Raw genomic sequence first — 11,754 nt, 5'->3', positions numbered from 1 at the left:
ATACTTTACAGATATAGATATAGTATACTTTCTATTATTATTTTTTTTTTTTTTTTAAAGATATCTGAGGCACTATTTGGGGTTTCTCAGATGCCACACCGACTTGGAGGATCTGGAGGATGTCTGGGCCAGTGTGGCATGTGAAAAACCTGAAATGGCACCTCGAATATCTTTTAATTTTACAGTGTATATGTTAATCTGGGGGGGGGGGGGGGGGGGGACGTATAGCTCTTTTTATACGCTCTTTATATAACCTTATATACTGCATAGCTATTGAGACCCTGTTGTGAGCAGATGTGTTCAACATGAAAAAATACTTTACATTTTCATCAGAAAACAGCAGATTTTCTGGTATAGATTCAGTCCCTGATGATGATTCCCCTGAAATTCAGGGAGCTTGGGAAGCCTGCTAAAACAAGCTGAATGCCAAGAATGACATTCTCCACAGAACAGTGTGAGATGTTAGTATGCATACAAACAGATGTTGAGGCACTTAGTCCACAGACTTGACCTTTCACCTAGAATGAACAGCACGAATGAATACTGTGAGACAAGAAAGAAGAATTGCAGTGAGTTATATAAAGGCGCAGTAATATCCAAATGATTTAAAAGCTCTGTAACCTGAGTAGCCATTGCAAATGGGAAGTAACGTTTCTGGTGGTAGAAAGGGGTGATTGCTTACACACCAGGCCTTTGGTTGACCTTGAAGTGTGCTGGAGCCCCCAACGAGAGAGACATTCCAGTGGGAGCATTCCTTGTGTCAGTACTCCTTCAGCTGAGAAAAGTCACACTGATCCGTTACAAGTAAACCCACCAGCCAGGTATCTTGCAAAACATGTATGGAATGCCAGCTCACACCTACCAAAGAAAGGCATGCAAAGTAAAATATTTATCTTGAAAACAGAATCTCGCTGAAAAGCACACAAGATCCTAGTATAGTAATTTGCTGTATACTTATCTAACAATGTTAGTTGGCCCACAGCTTTTATGCATACACTTTTTATGCATAATCAGAGAATTAATCATTTTGTTCAGTGTATTCATAAATTACATTGCTATTAAAAGAGGATTATCATATTAAAGAATACTGTATTGCAATTTATCCTGAAACATGAACATATAGCCACTGCCGTCTGGACCAGATACCAAAAAGGCTGCTCTTACACGGTGAATCATTTGTCTGCATTCTTTAGAAAACTATTTAAAAAATGCCCCTGATGAACAGAACTTGGGAGTCAAAGTCTTAAGAGATTAATGTTGCTGACAGAATAGGGAGGAAAGGTGAAACTCTACCAGACACATTTTTTTGGCATTAATCATGTTGAGGAGTTTTGAGGCTCATACCAGCCAAAAGAGAACATGAAAAACCAAATCTGCTTACTGCTAAAGACAAAATGAGAACAGCACATCTTATCTAACATTTCAGAGATCTTTCTTCTTCCTCTTTTGGAACTGAATGTGTTAACACTTTTTATTCTACCAGGGGGTAAATTCCACTTATGTCTTGCTGTTGAGCTATAAAGCTTTGAATCATTTAGGCTTAATGAGTTCCAAAGCATTGAGAGACCCTTGTTAGCTCTAATTCACAGTTGAATGTCCATGAGTTGCCAGTAAAAAATCTCCCCTGTGAAGCTTACAGAGACCAATGCATTCTTTGTTTGAAAACATCTCAAAACCTAAAGTTTTCAATTCTTGTTATTTTGCTGCCATCAATTGTACTTACATTGGTTTGGTCTGAATTGTTGACTTTTGCACTTCTTTTGATTAAACGTGTGCTGTTGACGAGCACAACATTCTTTTTGCAGGTCTGAGCATAGAGAATGCAGCCCCTCTTGATGAAAACTGCTTGCCAACAGTAAAGCAGGTGGCAGCATTATTTCACTGTTGTGAATAAGGCTCCCTTCTGCTTGGAAAGGATACCATTCATGCCAACGAGGGGACGCAGATAAGAGCAGTTTGTACAGACTTGCACTTGTGAAACATCTTAGGAGGGTATACCACACACACCTCCCCCTAAGTGCATCTGTCTTTTCAGTTGTACATTTACTGAAGATAGAAAGCAACAGACACATTGTCTTTGTAAATATATATATTAAAGTTTAATTCAAATTACTGAAATGTTAATGACATACAAAAAATTTCCCAATCTAGAAGTTCACAGCAACATCCAAATATGGGTCAACCAGTTTGAACTGTGTATCTACATTTCACCTCGCTAATGCTCATATTTTTATTGTATAACTTAAATTGTAATGCAAATCTTTGGCATTATGTTCACATCACAAAATACCAAAAAGTAAAATAATACACAAAATATATTAAATTCTCTTGTTTCAAAACAGCCCTTTCTGTAAACAGTCCAAGTAGTGAATAAAAAAAAAGCATTTAAAAAGCATGACTCGTTACAAAACATTGACCAGCAAATACTTTGTATCGAAGGCAATAGGAAAATAAACATAGCATGAGTGAGAAAAGGTTAAATTAACATGGTACGATACATATTACCCAAATAGATAAGACTGATGTTTACAAATGGTAAATGTTAATACCATTATCCTACCATCTAAAAACAATACAAGTGCAGTCTTAGCTGAGAACAAATATTTCAGACAGAAAAAAGAAATGTTAAATTCTCAGCAAACCTCTCACAAATCAAAGCTAATCACATTTGCTAGACAGGAGAACCATAGATAAATCATCAAATGTTACATTTTTCTGTATCACAGAATGTAAATAACCCTTCCATTTAGATACTTGCATTAGAACCTACTACCACAGCAATACGGAAATAAATAGATCCAAAACGAGGATGGTAATCTAAATGCCAACTATTCTGAACAATTCCAAGGGTCAGACTGCAGATAGCCTTTTTTCTCTGAGCAGGGGCATTCCACCACAGAGGAATGTGAGAAGATTAGCTCCAGCTTGTCTGCGAGGGAGTGGCAAGCTTGGTGGATGCAGTTTGAGGCACAATATAGTAATAATAATAATATGGCATCTGAAACATCAGCCCCCTGTGCCTCTTAAGGGTAGCAGTTCCCCTAAGTGTCACTATAAAGAGTTAGCAGAAGTATGTGCCCTTTCACTGTCCACAAAAGGAGCCTTCCCATTCCATTCCTTAAAATGGGGAGCGAAAAGCTCCCGCTGTCAGTCAATTATAATAAGAACACCAACTGTAATGATAATTTAGTCAAAGGGAGTGTTGTCCAGATGGTATTTTCACAACTATTCTTGTAAATGGTCTAATACTAGGCCTACTGGTTCAAACTGTACTTGGCTTCCCACAATCCAAACTATTCTTTTCTTGATATTTAAGGATGAAACAGTTGTGATGCCACATCTACTATACATGGAGCATGTAAAATTAGACATATGTTCGTCTGTGTTTTTTTTTATCTAGGAATGTGGGATATAGTCTTACATGGGTTGGTATACTTAGCAGGTAAAAAAAAAAAAAAAAGTACACTGCCCTTGGTTTCTCCATAAAAGGAAAGCAAACGCAAAAACATTAAAGTTTATCACAATCAGTGGGATAGTTCTTATGTTTCTTCCTATTTCTCCATGCTTACAGCACTCACAAACTCAATGTCACACAGTCAGCAGCAATACATATAAATAAGTTGCATAAAAATTAACATAAACATATATGATGTGTTTATATGCAATTATAAAATCTTATGCTAGCTTTGTGAAGCTCTGTAGTAGAGTACTGTCCAAGTACCTCAGATTCAGACATATACTGTACATCTTACAGTCCAGCTGGTTGAGAGTCACCAGCTGAGATGGTCATTTTTGTATTGTGGTGGGAATTTGTCAAGGGAGCTCAGCTCCCTCCTACACTGAGGGTTCTTCTCATCTGTTCCTGAAGTTCTCTTCGGTTTTAAGTTTTCTTCCCGGTTTCTTCTTCTTGGTTCCTGGTGCAAAAAGCTGACTGGCTCCAATGGCGACCATGCTCAAGCCGAGCACATCTTCTCTTCACATGGGTGGTTTTCAGACTAAGACCGAGAGAGAATCCTCTTTGTGTAAGAGCAGCATCAAGCTGAGAAGTATTTGTCTCCGATCTCCACAGTCTTTTAGATGAGAATCTCCACCATGTCATTTTCAACACAGCTGTTGATCTGAGTTGTGTTGAGAGAGACCAGAGGTGTCTCTGAGTTGTAATCTGTAATGAAATACAAGATTTTCAGTTTTCTTGGCTATTACCTGGATTTAGTGGCAAATTTTACAAAAGCTCCACTTTGTTCACAGTGTTCAGGTTATTCTTTAACCACTCTGGTTCAAAAGGGCAAGAATGCATTATCATTATAGAGAGAACTTCCAACCACTGTGTTGTCATTGTCACCTGATATAGATCATACAAATTAACTATATGCTCACATTAGATGTCACATCAACTTCAACAATTCTAATTATTTGTGCTTGAAAAAACAAATATGTGCAAAAAGGAGATATGTGAAAAGAGGGAAAAGAGGGAGAGATTCTAAAGGGGAGAAAAGTGTCAGATTTGATGGCTTACACACCAGAGCTGGAGGCAATGGATGGTTCAGGATCAGATAATGTGACAGCAGGTTCTGCTTTAGGGTTGGTCTCCTCTACAGACTCCTCGCATTGGGTGCTGCTGTCTCGACACTGGGTTTTGATGAGTGAATGGGGCAATTGGGGCAATAATGCGACTGCTGTCTGGTCATCTGAGAGGCTCTTCCCTGCAATCACAGATGGAAAAGGAAACGCTTTAATTACTAGGCATGCCTCCACGCAAACATTTGCTATCCTGTAAACTCCCTTTACTATTCTGAAGAATCTATTCCAGAGAACGGGAAGACCAAAATGCACAAGACGTAAACTATTTTAGGAACAGCAGCTAGTCGCTTCACTCATTTTATTTTGGTTGACACATTCTTCCTTGGCGACATTACATCGCCACTAAGTAAAGAAGCCTCCAGTTGTCCAGCTAAAAGTATATGTAATTTTTGGTTCTGGCATGTCGTAGCCACATGCTTTTGGCCTATATGCCTGCACCACTATGCTCACCTTTTGTTTGGGCTGTGGAAGCCGTGGCGACTGTGTTGATGGAGGGGACAGATCGAGCAGGACGAAGGCCTTGCTGCTCAGGTCGACCTTGCTCTCGTCGTGAACGATGCTGCAGGACCTTTATAATGGCATCTTTCTCCAAAAGTTGAGCATAAAGAGCACGAATCCTGATAAGCACACAAAGACTACTTTCAGGTACAGCACTAATGCCTAGTAAATTACTAAACACATAATGTTGTGAAAATTTTGACTGAATTGACTATAAGGCTGAAAAAAATAACAGTGGACGTACAGTACCTGATTTCCATCTCCTGATGCCTATGGTTGGGGGAACGCAGGTCCTCATTGAAGCTGTTATTGGGTGAATGTCGAGGTGAGTGGTTGATGATAGTCGTATCCCTGGAAAGAGCATTACAGTTATTCAGGAGGAAAAAATTACAACTAATTAGTTATAATTAGCTATACCCTGTCCTTTGAGGCAAGGCTTGTCTATTGGTTTTCTGTTGACTCACCTCCTGGCTGCTGCAGTAGCGGCGGCGTCCATGGCGAACTGACGCATTGTACTCTCCTCAAGATACTTTTGCTCCCAACGGGTGATATCGGCCTCCAGGGCTAGAACTTGCTCCTCTCTTTCCCTCAACTGCTGTTGTAGAGATGACACATTCAAGTCTGAGAAGGATCCAGGGCTCATCTGCTGGGCTTGAGATTGCCACTGAAAGAGAGAGGAGATGTGGTTGAGGAATGATCTTCCAACACATAAGATATCCAGTGAGACCATCCAGTCTGATGCATGAAAAAGGTCTGCTTTTACCTGTTGAGCTCTCAGACTCTTCAACTCCTGCTCTAGTCTGGTCCGTAGTCGTAGCTCCAGTGATTCCCTCTTTTCACATGCTGCCTGCAACTGCGCCAAGGCGCTCTGCATCCTTTCCACTTTTTCAACATAAGCTCTCTTCCTGCGTAGCTCCTCTTCCAGCTGTCGATTCCGTGTTTGAGCAGATACCAACGCCTGCTCCAGGGCTTCTCGCCGCCTTCTCCACTCCTCTCCTGAGCCCCGCAGATGCAGCAGCTCCTTTTCAAGATGCTCTCGCTCTCGCCGGTGATCCTCATCTGTGAAGAAAAAGAGACAGAAATTGTGTCAACAATGCACAATGATGGGTACTAAACTCTTACCAACTCTACTACACTATTCAAGCAGAGAGCTTTCACTATGCGGTAAGGGTACAGCACAGATATGTGCCAGTATTGCTCAATCATATTTCCTATGGAATGTTGTGCTTATGCACAGTGAATACTCTTCAGACATTATGCATAGCTATTAGGCAGGCTACAAAATGAATGCCCATGCTCTAGAACTGTGGTGTGTCCAAAGCATTCTCTGGGCTGCAGTCTTATTCTAACCAATTCTCAGGGGAAAAGCTTCCCACAGGAGTCTGAAACAAAAGAGGGATGCTTGATTTACACACGTCTGTCTGGGTTTTAGGGGAGTGGCCAAGTCTCCCTGTGTCCTTTGACCTACACTGCAGACTGCTTTAGAATGCCCAGATTACAAAAGCAATTCAATGAATTCCCTTTCGGGATGCTGAATTCCACAAACCCACATCAACTCTTAAGATCACTCGGCATACTGAAAAGGGGCACAGTAAATCTCAACTCATCTTTCTGGGTCACTCTGAACACCTTGCGATATAGAAAACAAATTAGACAGCAATTAGTGTTCCATGCTGCTTCTGCTCTAGGGCCCTGATTATACAACCCAAAACAAATGCCTTTGGATGGAATGCAGACTTCCTCTTATCCACTTACACACACAGGCACGTCTTTGTACCAACTGGATCTCTGGAATGCCTCTGAGCCAGGCAGTAAACAAGCAAAGCAAATACCTCCACAAGGTCATAAAGCATAATGTTAACATCCACATCATTTTAAGTCTTCAAAGGTGCTGAATCTTGCCTAGGATATGCATCTGTGGAACTATGTGTAGGATTATAAAGTGGTTTCTCCTCTGAGCTAAAAAAAAAAAATCCCTATTATGATTAGCAAAATGAATCCAGTTTACCCTGAATTCTTTAGCCCTAATACGCCCAAAAATGGAGAGCCAGAGAGCCAGGTCTTCCCTGAATCTGCCTTTGGTCTATGGGGGAACCAGAAGAGGGTGCTTAGGACCTCTGAGCCTGAAATATGGGGTGGACTTGTGGGGAACCATTCCAGGAGGACAGGGCATCCCAAAATACCTGAAAATATTCTAGGAATCTAGGTCACATTTACTTAGAGAGATTATAAAGGTTTGTGGTCAAATTCCGAAAGCAACTATCCAAGATACACTCATTGGATTTGAACCAGCACCAAACTAGCAGCTATTCACTGAACTCTGCATGCCACTTTAGTTTGTAAAAAGTGCCATCCTTTGCTATGCTAATGGACCATTTCAGTTTAGCAAGGAATATATCAAAACAAACGCTTTCTCAGGAATCACAGCAATAATAAACATGCAGTGCACTATTGTCAGAGGAATGCATCGTTATGCCTACAATGTAAACATAAAAACTCAGTGGGAACAGCTGTAACTTCTTGTATGGTTGACCGCACATTAGGGGAAAGACAATTTATAGAGATTCAAAGGGGAATTCTTACTTTGCTCAACCAGTTTGGCGAAGGCATGCTGACTCTTGTCTTCCACTTCCATGGCTGCTCTCTGTTTGTTAGCTGTTTCCAGGCGATCTAATGTGGGAGTTAACAATTATATGTATCGCCTCATATCTAAACATGTGGCTCATATTTTAAACCCTGAAGACAATTACTGAGGTATGTGAAACATCTTACCCCTGAGATCTCTGTTGAAGTCATGGAGTCGCTTGATTTCACTATCAAGCTTGTTCCTCATGGTTTTCTCGAGGGCTTCTCTCTTTGCAGATCCCTTCATTAGGGTCTCATAGGCCTCAGATATCCTCTGAATCTCCTGCTCCAGCTGAAATACAAAAAAAAGGCATCTTAATATCCACCATGTCCCTTTTTCCAACAGGAATTAACCAATGACCATCTGAATAAGCTTTAATGGAGCTTAAAGGGGACCTAACTTCTTACACCTGAGCATAATGACACAAGGATCAGAACGAGGGAATGACAGATAGACAAAAATATCGGAAGAGAGGGAAAAAGAAAAGAATGTGCTTGGCTGAGCTCTTTGCTGCTCCTGCCCAAAAGTGAATCACTCTCTCAGAGCTCTTCAGGGACTGTGAATTGAATTAACATTCCAGAAAGAACACTTATGAGTCCCAGGTGTCTGCACATTCATCTCCCTAAAGGGCGGGATGCAAAAGGCAAGTGAAGGGAACAAAGAAACAGTGAGCACTGAAGGAATACCATTCACAAAGGAACAGTTCTCCACACTATGTGCACCTTTACGGCATTTGTGACAGGGAAAATTACTTGTGAAAGAGCACATTTTCCCCAAAAATGTATTGACCCAGTGTAAGTAAGTGAAGGTTTAAACTGTGATTTTAGTACATTTCCTTGTGCATTGGATGAGAACTATGGTTGTAGACATTGATCAAATGAATGTGTTGGTAAATTCATAGGGAGAACCCTACTTGCCATGTGGGGTTCTGTTTAAGAGTGAAAGTGAAAGGGGCCATTGAGACAGGGAATCCACAGCTGTGGGGTCTGGCTGTTGCTCTTTGCAGCCCAGTCTAACAGCTGTGGTCTACGCAGAGACACTGGGATGAGCTAAGACATCTGCTCCTATTGGCATCCCATTGGATTTCTCACAAAGATTGCCTTAGAGCAATTCAGGGAGGCCTCCCCCCTTCTGAGTTCCCTGATTTACAATCCATCGCTCTATATGAAGGCAGCTTGATCTTTCTAATCTGCTGTTTTAGAATGGCCCTCTTCTAAGGATACAGTTGTCCAGGTGATAAATACTTTTTATTGGAACTGAAATTCAATCTGCATTAAACCACAGTATGACATATTCAAGGAGCACCAAAAATGAATGTTTGTGTGTGTGTTAAAGCTCAATAAAAAACGTTAACACACACAATAACTAGCCCAATAAAGCTTTGCAAAACAAATGGCAAGATAAGCTAGTTTTTCTTCCCTTGTTCTGCTATGACATTCTGGCATTTCAGTGATGACATTATCACATTACAGAAAAATGCCTGGCATTGCAGGCATGGGTGAATTCTGTGTTTTCTCAGATGGCTAAATAAGTTACTGAGAAATTTCACTCAGTCGCCAGAAATGAGTCCTTTTCAAAATTAATTAAAATCCTTGTGATCCTCTCCCTTGCGCACATTCCTACACGGAAAGAGGGCAAATCTCTTCTAAGAATGCAGCAGCTAGAAGCCACTGGTGCACAATGATTTCTTGTTTCTACACCCTTTGTAGGTCATTTCTGAGATCAGAATCAAAGGCCACAGCTGCCTCTTTTGCATCTATGGCAAAGTGTGGGGTCATGCCAAGAATATCACAGTTCTAGGACGTTACTAAGAAGCAGACTGGAACAAAAAGCCCTCTCATACCTTCTGTAGCCTTGCTGCCTTCTCACTGTAGCTCTCCACTTCTCCTCTCAGCCTCTTGTTCTCTTTAATCAGCTGCTCCACTTGACAATTGTTTGTGGGGATGCTGTATCCTCCAACGATGACATCCTTGCCAGCAGGGGTCATCGTGGGCAGGCCGCTATGGTGGGGGGCATGTGACTGGTTCGGAAATAACCTGAGAGAAAAACAGACAGATAAATACAAATTCAGCACCTAATAGTGTGCCATTAAGAACATATCAGCAACAAAATACCAAGCCATTTAAAATAAGATCAACATCAGTAGCTGAAAGTACCTGTGATGTTGTGAGTGAAAAGCAGGAGGGGGCTCTTTGTAATAGTGCCCATGTTCCTGTGAATGGCTAAGCATATATCCAGGGGATCTGACCATGAAGGGATACTCCGGGGGTGGACCACGCTGGTCTGACTCATGAATTGACCTCTCATTCACAACAGGCCCAGGGTGATTATTGGAGAGCTGAGGGTAGCTATGCGATGAGCTCATGGGAACATTGTCATGGGCACAATTCCTCTCCAGAGAGAGCTGCATGAGGCGCTCGCTGAGTGAGCGAGCATGCTCCCGTTTCATATCCCACATGCTTTTGTCCTGCTCAGACACAGCAACCACTCCAGGGGTCTCGAGATGTCCAACCTGCCCCCTCTGGTAGGCTAGGTACTGCGAGTGTGCTTTTGCCTCTTCATAAGTGGGCAGCTCCTCTGTGTGGAGCTGATAAAGGTGGCAGACGGGACTCTCTGAATGCTGATAGTCCCCCTGGTGCTCTTGGCCCTGAGGCTCCTGCCTGGTGGACAACTGGGGGGAGAGGGATTCCTCTTGCGTTAGGCTCTCCAGGGATGAACGAGAGCTTCCTGCACCCCCACCGCTGCTACCTCCTCGCAGAGCCTGCTGCTGGATGGCTAACAGAGTTGGATCGGTGGGGTTCCCATAACGGAGCTGCTCTTGAATTAGTCGATGCAGCACCGTGCCTGATGAATCCTCCGCGGTTCTCATTTCAATCTTTTTTCTTTGTTTTTTTTTTTTTTTTTGTGCACGAGTGTTATGAGAGATTTTTGACTGGACTGTGTACCTAATTAAAAAAGAGAAAGAAGAAAAAAAGATCAATGTAAAATAAGCATTTCAAATGCTAATCTTTTGTATTAATGTTCTTCTGTATTGAAATTATATAAATCACTAGAACGAGATGAAACACCATTGCATACTCTACAGGAAACAGCAAACACCCGTGAGTGGAGTCTCACTCATGCCACATGTTTCTAGGCTCACTGCCTTTGCCCATAGCAACACCACGTTTGCCCAAAATACCACTGACACCATCCTCCAACAGCCATCATTCAGTCTGAATTTTCCAAGTTCCCAAAACAGAACTTTAAAAGGACCAACATACTGGAAAAGTAAGCAAGTAGTACTAATTGTGTGTGTGTAATAGGGCAGGCATAATGAAAACATCAAACAAAAGAAGAAGAAGATAAAAACAAGACAAAATAAAAGTTAAACATCTTTAAGAGTGAATAGAATGTGGGTAATTCCCATAAACTTTCCAAAGTTGCGACGATTATTTCCCGCTGCAAATACGAGCCAGTGTCTCGCCTCTGTTTTCCAGCCACAACTGTAATATTGCTATTGCATTCTAACTTGCCAAAATGAGTGCGAATGCTATGTAAGGGAGATTGTAAAAGTTGGCCAGTTCACCATTCTTTCCTAGCAGTTTACCCTGAACGTACTCCCACAATGTTATTTTTGCCAAAACAAAACATTCACGCGCGTTTAACAAGTACAATTGTTGGATTAGCAGCTTGTACACAATCCTAAAATCATATCGTAGATCTACAATCTATAAAATTAATTTTAAAACACACAGTAGCCAATCAAATCATTTGTTAACTGACAAAAAATCATCCAAGGAGTGTGCCATAAAAAGGTTCATTTACAGGGATCCTCAGTCAACAGAATATATATATATATTTTTTAAAACCCTTTAAAACTCACCGAATCACAGTCGCATCAACAATAAAAAATCTGGACCGTGGTCTGTACTCATATATCTGTTTAACGATATAGCTAATCCTGAAGAAAATTCGTTGAGTAAAAGGCTTATATTTCCATTCGTATGATTCAATACAGTGCGCGTCTGGAGAGCTCCTCCAGCAGACTGAGAGCAGAAGGGGAGGGG

At 41.4% G+C, this 11,754-nt stretch overlaps 1 protein-coding gene across 1 annotated transcript; it reads right to left on the bottom strand.

Annotated features, from left to right (window-relative positions):
* Window positions 1-2,071: 2,071 nt before the first annotated feature.
* On the bottom strand, window positions 2,072-11,754 carry LOC127449507 (angiomotin-like 2a). The gene is made up of 11 exons (XM_051712992.1): window positions 11,571-11,754; window positions 9,862-10,650; window positions 9,549-9,741; window positions 7,852-7,996; window positions 7,663-7,749; window positions 5,843-6,138; window positions 5,544-5,743; window positions 5,329-5,430; window positions 5,032-5,198; window positions 4,521-4,703; window positions 2,072-4,162 (listed from the first exon to the last, which is right to left on the bottom strand). The coding sequence occupies exons 2-11, from the start codon at window positions 10,572-10,574 to the stop codon at window positions 4,074-4,076; spliced, it is 2,175 nt and encodes a 724-aa protein (XP_051568952.1). The 5' UTR covers window positions 10,575-10,650; window positions 11,571-11,754; the 3' UTR covers window positions 2,072-4,073.

This window comes from Myxocyprinus asiaticus, chromosome 12, assembly GCF_019703515.2.
Source record: "Myxocyprinus asiaticus isolate MX2 ecotype Aquarium Trade chromosome 12, UBuf_Myxa_2, whole genome shotgun sequence".
In the NCBI taxonomy this organism is placed as follows: Eukaryota; Metazoa; Chordata; class Actinopteri; order Cypriniformes; family Catostomidae; genus Myxocyprinus; species Myxocyprinus asiaticus.
The sequence above is the reverse complement of the archived record's forward strand: the minus strand, read 5'-3'. Positions and strand labels throughout refer to the sequence as shown.

Bases quoted from the DNA above. Each gene is read 5' to 3' on its own strand.
- LOC127449507 (XM_051712992.1), bottom strand. From the start codon at position 10,574: ATGAGAACCGCGGAGGATTCATCAGGCACGGTGCTGCATCGACTAATT. The intron at 9,742-9,861 runs GTACTTTCAGCT...TTTTTCTCTCAG, and splicing joins TTTCACTCACAACATCACAG to GTTATTTCCGAACCAGTCAC. The intron at 4,704-5,031 runs GTGAGCATAGTG...CTGTGATTGCAG, and splicing joins TTCCACAGCCCAAACAAAAG to GGAAGAGCCTCTCAGATGAC.